The sequence below is a fragment of the Pan paniscus genome, chromosome 15 (assembly GCF_029289425.2).
Source record: "Pan paniscus chromosome 15, NHGRI_mPanPan1-v2.0_pri, whole genome shotgun sequence".
Classification (NCBI taxonomy): Eukaryota; Metazoa; Chordata; class Mammalia; order Primates; family Hominidae; genus Pan; species Pan paniscus.
The window spans coordinates 30,979,711-30,993,042 of record NC_073264.2 but is presented as its reverse complement, the minus strand read 5'-3'; the positions used below and the strand labels follow the sequence as shown (position 1 = coordinate 30,993,042).

General features: G+C 34.1%; 1 protein-coding gene across 2 annotated transcripts in view; it reads left to right on the top strand.

The window, feature by feature from the left end:
* PRKD1 (protein kinase D1) overlaps positions 1-13,332 on the top strand; it is a 353,215-nt gene that overhangs the window by 265,366 nt on the left and 74,517 nt on the right. The window contains exons 4-5 of one of the 2 annotated variants that reach the window (XM_034937376.4): positions 562-722; positions 7,908-7,931. In XM_034937376.4, the coding sequence (XP_034793267.1) occupies positions 562-722; positions 7,908-7,931 (185 nt within the window). The remainder of the gene's footprint in view (positions 1-561; positions 723-7,907; positions 7,932-13,332) is intronic. The other variant, XM_034937377.4, reaches the window with a different exon arrangement.

The window sequence follows — 13,332 nt, the reverse complement described above, 5'->3', positions numbered from 1 at the left end:
GTTTCCAATTATTGATCACCTACCATGTGGAAACCAGCATGTGAGGTACTTTATATATCTTCTTAGTAATTCTACAAGGTAGTTATTATCTCCATTTTAGAGACGAGAAAACTGAGGTGAAACTTTGTTCCAGGCCATGTAGACAAGCAAGTTATGAGGCCCAGATTCAAATTAGTGTTGTCTAAAACTTGTGATGTGCTGTGATTAATATTCCTTTATGTGTCCACTCACATTTGAACTTACGGCAGCTAAAAGTGGCTCAGATTATCTAATTTGAGTTAATTTCTATATCCCTTCAAGCCTAAGACTGTTATATCACAGGACATTTTTAAAAATGATACCTAGCATAGTTCCTGAGCTTGTGCAATAAGATCAGAATTCAAAACCCATTAACAAATTGGAAAAAAAATTCAGAGAATGTTCAAAAGAAAATGTGAATTTCCAAATACTCTCAAGGAAAATGGAAGCTGTAATATTTTTTAAATTTCTACTTTACACTAATATTGGAATGACTTTTTAATTTATGGTTCAATAAAAATAATTTTTATTTTCCCTTTCCAGGGTGTGGTCTGAATTACCATAAGAGATGTGCATTTAAAATACCCAACAATTGCAGCGGTGTGAGGCGGAGAAGGCTCTCAAACGTTTCCCTCACTGGGGTCAGCACCATCCGCACATCATCTGCTGAACTCTCTACCAGTGCCCCTGATGAGCCCCTTCTGGTATGGCTTCCTGTTTACCCATTTCCCCATTTACATGAGAAATCTGTGGGGTGATGTGATAGTAGTGTCAATCCAAGACAGGGCACTAGGAGGGAGAATGCAGCCAGGGTGTTAATGACAGTGTTTCTTCAGGGCTTGTGCTGTAGATTGGTCAGTGCCTCATCAAATATCCAACAGTTTTGCGTTTGCTTTTATCTCTGAGCTTAGTGAAATGATAAAATATGTGAGGTTTTATCGTGGTCACAGGGCCAGAGCAGCACGAACTAATGTGTTAATGTTGCAAAACATCGCTTGTCAAAATTTGGAAACCAGAGAGATACAAAACGTTCTCTGAAGATTATTAGAGGAATTTGTGGCATGGCTGAATATTTATTTTGGGAGGAAACTTGAAATTTGCTCTTGTGAAACCATGAAAGTCTTTATTGCTTGGCATACTGGCATACATGCCAGCTTATTGTCAAAAACTGATTGATAAGTCCTGTGAGAAAAATAGGACTTAACACTTTAAATATTTCCATTAGCTCTAGAATATATATATATATATATATATGGAAGAATATTAACTATATCCATAAGATATATATTTTTATATATTATATATATTATATAGTATATATTTTATATATATTATATATTATATATATAAAATATGCAAATAAATACATATGTATCTTATGGATATGGTTAATATTCTTCCTTAAGAAAGTTAAATTTGGATTTTCCAAACATTCGAAACAAAATAAAAATTGTGGTAATTATGTGAATTATTTAAAATAAAAACACATTCTGAAATACGCTAATAGTTTGAGGATTTAAATTTCCCGTATTTACCCCCTCTATCTCCCGATGGATATTACAATGATGCTTTATAATCCTGTTACTGTAAAAATCAATTAGAGAGAAAAAAATTTTGAAAATACTTAAACATTTAGGTTGAATAGATCCCTCTTGGAGTGGAGAGTGGTAAGAAATTCTGAAGACATCTATAAGAAGTTGTATAAATTACTTGTTTTGGAAAATATTTTATTGTGATCACGATCTTTATATCACCAAAATTTTTTTACAGTGTAAACCAGGAGTATAAACGAAATGAATTATTTTAATAATTAGGAAAATCCCATACTCTTTTATAAGGCTCTCTTTTAGGGGTTTCTTGTGTTTTCAGTACATCACTAAGTGAACCTAGTTGGAGAAGGCAGGTACTAAATTTCACCAATAACTAGAAGAACATATTATAACTTCATACCTATTCAGAATATGTATGCGTGATCATATATTATTCCATGAAGTTCTATTAATTGAAATTATGATATTCTTACTGATAAGTGCTTAAGTCAAAATCTGTGTTTTAAAATAATCCTATGCCATCTTCTCAGCTCAGAAGTTCTTTGAGTTTGAATTTTTGCAATTAGTGATTTTACAAGTTACAGCAATTACTCTTGCTTTTAAGCATAGCTTCTGAGAGTCATGATGTTTATAAGATAGACATTTAAAAATAAGTTTAAGAGACAACATTGTAAATTATGCATATATGTATATAAATGTATGGTTTCTATATAAATCTAATTTAGCTTATGTAAGTATAATTTAACACAGATTTTTGTGTTTTTAAACCAACTTAAAGCAATAAAAGCTTAAAAGCAATAAAAGCAATAAAGCCAAATTAAAGCAATAAAATAATGCTTTATGTAACCAAATTAACCACTAAATTATTTGAATTATTTGATACGTTACATAAAATGTTGAAATTAAATGGTGAATTAAGATTTTTTTGTAAAATGCTTAAAATCTATTTTATAAATATACATTTTTAAAATTAGACTTTGTCAAGAATGCTTGTAAAATTATGATCAAATCAGATATTTATTAAGTGAGAAAATATTGGAGCCACAAGATACTTTTTAAAGCTACTGGGATGGGAGTCATAAGCTTTCGTAAACTTGTGTAAAATGCCTTCAGGTAAACTTTAAATGAGAAATGCGTTTGGAAGTAATGTTTGTGACACTATTTGACACACTGGTTCTCAGAATCATGTTTTAAACACAGCAAAGCCCTTTGTGTCCTTATGGGGTGCCTACTTGTCTTTGTTTTTACCCAATCCCTGAGAAAGTAGGAAACATTGGCCCACCTTGAGGAGGACACCTATTTCCCTGTTGCCTTTGTTCCCTTTCATGTCTTCGCTTCTTCATACGGGAACAAAAGCACCCTGCTTGACCAAGGCACATGGGGAGTACCATGCCTATATCCCTTTTCAACCCAGTAACACCAATAACTATAGTTTAAAAGTTATAGTGGGTGCCTAATAAGAGGTGATATTATAGCAATAATAGTAAAACCTTTGGGTTCTATATACATTAAAGAATAATGTCCATTTCCAAAAAGAATGATGGCCTGACCCTTGTAAAGACAGCATTGCTCATTAAGGCCAGGAGACCATTCATTTTGCAAGTCTGCCATGGTAAGTATATTTTCTCTCAAATATAAGAAAGTTATATTTTCCATAAATGATTGCCTATTTTGACTATAAAGTTTCTTTTTCAGATACAGATTACGACATTGGTAATTCTGTTTGTTTATCCATTTGGGCACAGAAATTCAATCTCAGATTTCTCTAATGTTAAGATAGAAAAAATATTATAATAGCATAGATCACATGACAAACTTCAACTGTCATCAACTTTGGCAGTAAACTATCCATTATGCTATCCATAAAACAGTCCATCTTTAAGAAATTCCAAGATGTGGTCAATTTATACCAGTTCTGTGGGCATGGATTTTTTTTTGTAAACTATCATCAGTATTAGAAGGAAACAAGAAAAACTCAGCAGATCCTTAAGTGGAACACATTAATACACTGTATCATTATCTATACGTATATTTATCAAATTATATCAGTTTTATGGACTTTTGGGCAACTGTAGAAGAAGTTAGTATTAAATGATTCTATTATTTCTGTATGCTTTACTCATCTTTTTATTTTATTTACATGTGTTCTTGTGGTATTTGGGAAAAGTCAAAGCCAATTGAACCCACACCAGGCAAGGGTTAGTCTTAGGCAAAAAGTTATTATAATATAATAATCTGTTGTAGAACGTCTGTTCCTAGGTGGAAAACTTTAATCAGATAAACTCTCCCATGAGGGACAATGATAAAAGCCGAATAAAATACAACATAACAAAACACTATTTGAAGGCACCCAAGAGCAACCAAGGCAATTGGATTTGAGTGACCAATCACAGAGAGGTCAGTACACAGGGCAGCCTCCTACAATGGAGAAGTATCCAGCCCAAAATGTCAATAGTGCTGAGGTTGAGCACCCCTGATGTAGAACAAACCAGAGACTTGCCAAACACATTATAAAGGCACAGTAAAGGCAAGGTAGTATTATACAAAGTTAAGTATAAAGTATTAAGGCAATGTGCTGTTACACAAAGACAGAAAAATTAACCGATGAAATAGAGTCCAGAAACTATGTGCATACACAGACCAACTGATTTATGACAAGGGAAAAACTGCTGTGAGAAAAGAATGGTCTTTTCAGCAAACATCTCTGTGACCAATTGGATATCTATATGGCAAAGAAGAATCTTGACCCTATCTTATACCATACACGAAATCAATTGTAGGTAGATTGGAAGCTTCTAGGAGGTAACACAGAAAGTATATCTACAAGAACTTCGAGTAGGAAAAGCTTTTTTAAACAGGATTTAAATCACTGATGACAAAGGAAAAAGATTGATAAATTGGGCATCATTAAAACTTAGAAATTATTTTAATCAAAATATGTCATTAAGAGAATAGAAAAGTGAGTGGGAGAAGACATTTTCAATACAATATATCATATAAAAACTCATATTCAGAGCACATAAAGAACATTTACAAAAAAGTTAGAAGACAGACGTTATTTAAAATATAGCTATATACTTAACCAGCACATTACAAGATAGGCAATGAACATGAAAATGTGCTTAACATCATTAGTTATCAAGGACTGTAAAGTTAAGTCTGTAATGACCTATGTCTACATCAGAATGTCTGACATTGAAAGAACACCTGTTAATAACAAGTACTGGGGAAGACACTGAGCAACTAAACTTACATACACTACTACTGGGATTGTATATTGGCCCAAACGACTTTGGAAAACTTGTTGGCAGTTATCTTGTAAAGCTAAACCTATGCATATGGTGTGACTCATCAGTTCTACTTCCAGGTATATATACAATAGGAATATATAGAGTCATGCCAAGAAGGATATGTTATAAGATGTTTTTGACATCTTTATGCATAATAGCTAAAAATTAGAAACCAGTAGTGGTGTAGTCATACAATGGATTGTATGAATGATACAGCCATGGAATTAATTAACTATTGATTCACTCTGCAACATTGTTGAATCTCACAAAATGATATTTAAAGAAATAAGTCAGACAAAGGGTACATACTTATGAATCCAGTATATGAAGTTCAAATCAAGCAAAACCAATTTATGGCAAGATACTTAAAAATAAAACTAAGGTGGGATATCAACTGGGAAGGAGCAGAAGTGAGCTTTCTAGGATGCTGGCAATATTATATATCTTGATCTGGGTAGAGGTTACATGGGTTTATGCACATGCAAAACTTTGTCAAGCTATACACCTAGAATGGTGTTTACTTTATTCCATATGAATTGTACCTCAGTAAAAATGTTTTAAAATGATAATAGCAATGGATCTCCAAATAGGAAGTTATAAAGTCATTGAGATTCAACACAGGTCATGTGAGAAAAGAATGAAATGTTGTGTCATAATAATTAATACATTATGTCATGAGATTCCTATCAGTCAATTAAAAGAAAATGGAGCTATAAAATTTACATTGGAAATAAATTATTTGGGTGCTAAATTAAAAGTAATATGCCACATCATTCTGGGATACTAGTATTCATTTGCATAATAAACATTGTCACCTGCAGTAGTTTCATCACAGATACAAAACTGTAATTATATGATCTTCCTTTAAGGGAAAAACCAAACAAAAACAAAACTGTGGTATAATTTACAACCAACTACCAATGAAACAGGTCGCTCTCTTTTCCTTGGTGATTTATAGACATTTCTGGTGATTCTAACTTGATAACAGGATGAAAAGATAGAGCTGTCTCTGTGTTTCTCAAAGTTTTTCTTAAAAATAATGGCCCCATAAAATATTCTGAAAAAAAAAAATTGGTCAAATAAGATTAGGAAATGCTTCTTGGTTCATCCAAATTTTGGACATCCTAGGAGTCATTATGCATAATTAAGGGCCTAAGAAGTCTGACAGTGGTAAAATTAGTGTTCTTAAATCCACTCTAACATGGAACCCTTTTCTCATAAAACGCATTAATATTGTGTGGGAAGTACATGCACTTTGGGAAACAATAACTTAGAGGAATGAGTAAATGAATGCACGTTGCATAGACCATCTTCAAATATGAGCTGAACAGCATGCAGCTGAAGTTGAATTGTGACGACGGCCCAGAAAAAAGAGATTCAGGGCTACTAACTGGAGGAAAAACATACACTTTGGATATCAGATATATAGATAGAAAGGATAATACTTTACTTTGGAAATTGAGAAATTGATTTCCTCTCCCAAAGAGCTAACTTTGCCATTTCTGCATGCAAATGTGCCCTAAGAGTACCTGCAAACAAAGTTGTAATTTTTCCCTGAAACTCATGTTTGGTTCTTTTCAAATGAGTGGTCGTTGCCCTTGAGCTCTGCACATGCTTTATGTCAATCCAGAAATGTGGCAGGTTTTTTTCTTTTTTTTTGTTTGTTTGTTTTGTTTTGTTTTGAGATGGAATCTTGCTCTGTCACACAGGCTGGAGTGCAGTGGTGCGATCTTGGCTCACTGCAAGCTCCGCCTTCCGGGTTCACGCCATTCTCCTGCCTCAGCCTCCGGAGTAGCTGAGACTACTGGCGCCCGCCACCACGCCCGGCTAATTTTTTGTATTTTTTAATAGAGACGGGGTTTCACCGTGTTAGCCAGGATGGTCTCAATCTCCTGACCTCTTGATCCCCCTGCCTCGGCCTCCCAAAGTGCTGGCATTACAGCCATGAGCCACTGCGCCCGGCCTGTAGCAGGTAATACTGGATAACCAATCAGTCTTGGTAGAACCTCAGTCTAAATGCTCATGACTTTCCAAAGTTTCTGACAAGATGGGTTAGCTGCAGATTGCAAATGAGGACTGAGGATTCAAAACAAACAGATAGTAGGATTTTTCTCAATGTGAGGTCTTTTATTCAACACTGCAAAAAAATCACATTTCAAAGCTCAGTCATGCATTTTTGTTAAGAAAAAGAGTGAACTATATTGTAGTTTTGATTTGGTTTCTAGTTATCAGATAGAGCTGCCCCCAAAAAGCTTGAGAGAACAGAGATGAAAAAGAACATATTCAATATAAATTACCAGTTAAGTGTTATCTACTTAATTAAGCTCTGTCATATTTTTCATTGATACTACCTCTTGTCTTTTAAAAAATCATTAAGAGTAACCTTACTGCTTTTGAATTATATTTCAACCTTGAACGGAATCAGATAGAAAATAATAATATGCAACAAAGATTCTAAAATGAGCAAAGAATACATTGTAGGCATATTTTTCTCCTTAAAACTCTAACCCGCTATTGGACTTTCTAGGTTTGGAAACCACTGACTGCTACTGATTATTCATTAGCTTATTCTTGCTTGCAAGCAGATAACAACTTTGTATCATTTGATTACTTTGATGACCTTTTTCTTTCTTTTCCCATTGAGAATATGAATTATTGTGAAGAAAATCTGATCTTTCACTTAAAGGTCAAAAACGCTTCATTTTGACTATAATTTATTTTCAATGAGGTGAAAGAACCATCGTTCATCACTGAGACCATGACAAGTAGAGTTGTTTTTTTTAACATCTACCGACTCACAATTATTTTTGCAATTTTTACTTAGTGTCTATAGTTCCATTTAAATATTAAATGTAGTTTGCAACTCAGATATCTCTGTAGTTATAAAGACTGTTTAGTATAACATTTTGCTTTTTTTTGAAAGCATGCCTATATGAAACATTATTGAGTAATGTGCTTTGCTTCCATCCAATAACGTTGTTTTCCTGTCTTTTTCTCCTTTGATTCTGCACCTTTGCCTGCTTTTTGCTCTTACAACTTCATGTTTCAGTCTCCTGTGAGTCCTGGCTTTGAGGTAGGTACTAATGCTACCTGGCGCTAGAAATTTGCTTCACTGTCTTTTTCAAACCAGCATATTACGCTGACATCAGACAATTGTCTGTACTGACTTTATGAGAATAATCAGGTCAGAGTTTAGCTCAAAATTCAACACACTGACCCACAGAAAGTCCTCAGGTTTTCCTTGCTTTTGTCCTGTTATGTTTAACTTTTCACAGTCCCAATAAGCCAAAGAGCAATGAAGTCATTAGAATAATAGAATTAGGTTTTTCAGGTCAGATTTTGCCCTGTGATTGCTTGATTTCATAACATTGGTGTTTTGTTTTGTTTTTTAATGAAACTGAGCAGACACATTGAGAATAAAGAAGAATACATCAGCCCTCACTTATGTGATGCTATGTTAAATGAATCTTATGCACATTGGAACTATGTCCTGATCCCAGGTACCACAGAGGCATGCAAAGTGAGGACACCATCCCAGTATACTGCCTAAAGATGGCTGTAACTGCTTGTTTACAGTTCCTGAACTTACCTTTTCTTTTTTTTTCTTTTTTTAATATATATATATATATTTTTATTATACTTTAAGTTCTAGGGTACGTGTGTCATGTTAGGGTGCTGCACCCATGAACTTACCTTTTCAATAAAGGATCTTTCCATCCTTTTGTGTTATCACAATCTATTAATTATTTTTTAAAAATGGTATACAAATGGAAATGTCAGTCTCTCAATCCAGACAGAAATTATATATGGAAAAAACACAAATTTCCTTTAAAAAAGGTTTTAGTTAAGCCCTCCTCCAAAATTGACCTTTTTTCTATCTTAAGCAATGAATGATGTGAACGTGGAGGAGAAGTATTTAGGTCAAGTATTAGAGCATACAACAGTGCTCTTCTTGTGATGGTTTGTTTTGGTCAGTTGACTTGTGAATGTTTACTGTCTTTTATTTCTGTACCTTGGTCAATTGAGAGTTGACATACTGTTATTTTCCCTCATGGGACTATAAATTTCAAATATTATTATTAGTATCCATTCTAAGATGGTCTTGTTACGGTAACTCTAACAAAGGAAGCTAATGAAAACACAACCAGAACATGTTCTGGGTTAATTAAGATGGATGAGTCAAGATTTCTGATTCATAAGCTACAGGATGAAGACATCTGCTTCAATAATAGTAAATTCCTATTTTTGGAAAATCATTCTTATTCAAAAAGTGTCCTACTTAGAATAAGTCCAGTGTGAAAGCTAGGTGAGTGTAATTTTTTATAGTCTTGTAAATTTGGTTTGTAATTTAAAATGCCTTCTAGACATAATTTTAAATGTGAATTAGTATCTTTCCTTTCAAATAATCCTTTGGGCATGAAGCCAAAGAAGGACAGGAAACATTTTTCACTTCCTTCTCCCACATTGCAGTCGGGAACAGATTGCATAAAGGAGGACTGAAGAGTAGTCTGATTTTCTGTGCAAGTTGTACAAATTAAAAGCAACCAGGCCTTCACAGGCTAGCTCCTGATGGAAATAAGATGTGTTTTCGGCATGAGCTATTTTTCTTGAACTTTGTTTACGTCTAGTTTGTCAAAAAGATAACAGACTTTTCTCTTTATAAATGTCTTGGAAGAAACTGATGCATGAAATTCGACCAGAATTTCTTCAGAGAAATGTTTTAGTGACAGTTGTGCAAGTAGCAGAATGGTTATAGAAACCTGGCCATTGCTCCATGTTCAGCATGTCCTGGTCAGTTTACACTTTTATGTCTGTAACCCTGAGGTGCACAAGTATGCCAAAATAGATAAATTATCCACCTTCATGGAGCTTGCATAGGTAAACCATATACCGACAAGTAGATATAGTATATGTCTTTGTATAAGCTTCCTGGTATTATATTACAATGAAATATATTGATTTATGTAACCAATCTCTCCTCCTGTTTCCATTTTAAATCTGAAATAATGCAAAAAATAAGCATCTCTATTTTTTGCGTATTTGTAAAAGCACTAGTAAATTCTGAATAAATATTTATTTGGCCAAGCACAGTGGCTCACACCTATAATCCTAGCATTTTAGGAGGCCGAGACAGGCAGATCACTTGAGGCCAGAAGTTCGAGACCAGCCTGGTCAACATGGTGAAACCCTGCCTCTACTAAAAACATACAAAAATTAGCCAGGCATGGTGGCACGCACCTGTAATCCCAGCTACTCAGGAAGCTGAGGCATGAGAATTGCTTGAACCCGAGAGGCAGAGGTTTGCATTGGGCCAAGATCATGCCACTGCACTCCAGCCTGGGTGATAGAATGAGACTCTGTCTCAAAAAATAATAATAAATAAAATAAAAATAAAAATTATTTACTGAATGAGTTAGTAGATAACATTATTAGAATCCAAATAGGTTATACTGCTTTTTTAAAAAAAAATAGTTATTCAAAAGTGTAAAAGTTTACATTTTTAACTCTACTGAAAATAGTGTATGAGAGTTTCCATTTCCTTATACTCTTCCCAACAACAGGTGTTGTCAATATTTTAAAAGGCTTTTCCTCCCTGCTAATTTGAAATATATCTATATAAAATCTGTGCCTAACTATATATTTCTTTGTTGGAGAGAATAAAGGCTTTTCATATATTAATTGGCCATTTGTATTTCAGCCATGGTGAATTGCCTTTCTCTTTTTCCATTGAGTTGCTTATTGGTTGCTTATAGTCTTTATGTATTATTACTGTTATCCTCTATTAATCTGTGATCTGTATGTTTTTCATGTCTTTTCCCATATTGATTTTTTTAACATGGAGAAGACATATTTTCATTCATTCTCTTACTGTATAGAGACTTAACCATATAGAGACATGTTGAAAATAAATCAACATGGCCAGATTAAAGATAATATTTTTGTCAAGCAATTGAGGAGAATGATCTTTTCTTGAGGTAAAAGAACTGAAGTCAAGGTGGAAAATGAAGCAGAATTTAAGATATTGGATGACCTGTGTGACCATAGGATATAATTGATGACACAGCATTTTTTACATTATGGATTTTTTAAAAAAAATTAAATAACTTTACTAAAGTTATCTTAAATGTTTTTAAGTGACTTTAAGGAGGTATCTACTAATTTAGCTTTGAAGTTAAGGGGCTCTATAGAGAACTTATTTTTTCTTGGAATTAAATGCTTCTAGCCTAATATTTTTGGTTATTCTTAACATTCAGGCCACCTTACAGAAATCATTAGGAAATAAATCGCTCATTCTAAAAGCTTTCTCTGCATTTGACCATTTTATATCCTTTAATTTTATGCAATTTGGACAATATTCAGTTTAACTTTTTATGTGAGGTTGCATATTTTCTAAATAACAATTGGCCATAAACTGCTATTATTTTCATACAGGTTTACTGACTCACATGTAATGAAGACACGGATTGTACTAAAATGAGCTCTAGGCTGCATACGTTCATAGAACATCTCCCCTCAGAAATGATTCATTTAGTTACTGTTTTCATTTATTTAAAAAATGAAAACGAGATTACCAGCATTGTATTTTCTATCTATAATTAGATATGATCCTGATACATTTTATAATAGTCAAAGTAGTTTCTTTTCAAATAAGCAAATAATGGACAAAAAGCTATTTCTTAACTATGATGATACTTACTGCCCAGATGAACATTTGCCAGGATATTTTTCAATGCAGCAAAAGTCTATTTAGAAGTAGAGACTTAACTCTTGTGTTCTGGAATTCCAGGAATCCTGGTGATTTCTCTGAAATAAAAAGTCATTTTTCCATTTAAATATGCACCATGACACTCATGTAGTACATTTGCCAGAAATTGCAGGTTTTCCTTTGATGATTCTACAAACTAGTTTTTCAAATTCAAACCTGGGCAGTGTGTACTTTCAGTGAGGAAAGATGTCCAAAAATTTTTTAACCAGAACTTCCCTGCTTCCTGAGACTATGTGCAGTAGTGAGTTTCTGGGGAAAGTGTCCTTCAGTAAAATTAATAAGATTGTGAGGCCTGCTTTGAGTTACTGTTATCTGATTTCATTCCACAAGTCTGGCTTATCATATATGCCCATTCTTAATTCATGCTCTGAACAAAACCTTGCAGATATGTGATTGTAAATGTGAATACTACTGGAGAATTCTTCATGAACCCTGCTGGGAGGGGGTGGCATCATATACCAATTGCCTCACACTTACTAATATATAGGTCTTAAAAACAATTGGATTTTTAGTAACAGCTCTGAAAATCCCGTGCAACTCTCAGGCAACGTACCGTGACCTCCACAGCACTCCTGACAAGACACAAAACAGAGCCTTCCACTGTTAGGAATTGCACGCATTTACTTGTGGGCATCTGTGTCCATCTAATATTCTAGGCTGGGATAGATTTAAGTTTCTGCTCCCTTAATTACCGACTGCTCATAACTTCTGAACTGCTACCTGAGAAATATGAAAAAAAGGGCCAGGCACGGTGGTTCACGCCTATAATCCCAACACTTTGGGAGGCCAAGGCGGGTGGATCACCTGAGGTCAGGAGTTCGAGACCAGCCTGGCCAACGTGGTGAAACCCCATCTCTACTAAAAACACAAAAAATTAGCTGGGCATGGTGGTGCATGCCTGTAATCCCAGCTAGTTGGAAGGCTGAGGTAGGAGTATCACTTGAACCTGGGAGGTGGAGGTTGCAGTGAGCAGAGATCACAGCCATTGCACTCTAGACTGCACAACAAGAACAAAACTCGGTCTCAAAAATAAATACATAAATAATAAATAAAAAATATGAAAAAAGGTTACTTATGTTCACTTCAACAGTTTATATGTCCTCATGAATGTGGCTACCCAGGAAAAAAAAAAGAAAGATTTCTATAGAAGAAATAATAATGAGAAGGAGAGAGGAGAGTAGAAGATTGGAATTGGTACTATAAATTAGACTTCTAGAAACTAGAGAAAATTCAGCCTCTAAAATATTTGTGTCTTTTCAAATATTTAGATACATTATTTTACTCAACCCCTTAGACATGGTATTCTGATACTTGATTTAATCTAATCAGATGAATTCCTTCTTGCCTTCTCAAAAAGAGTGATGATGTTGCCATTTTAATAATAAATATAGTGAAATGTAAGATGAGACAATGTCAGGGAGTTATGAACAAATATGCCTCTTTCTCTAAATAGCCCAGTTTTTAGTGGTATCTATTTTTGTGTAGCCATGCACTGAAAATATCACTTGAGTGATATAATTTCATTGAGTGAGTGCTTTTCTGTATTTTTAAAACCCAAGGCTCTTTTAGGGGTGTGGGATAGATAGAGGAGAAAAGTCTCTTATCTTTTGTCTCTTTCTCTTTTGTAATTAAGTTGCATTAAAATCTAGTCTTTGGTCTTACCACGTTGTTTCAGAAGCACATGAGCATGTACACACAGACACACACA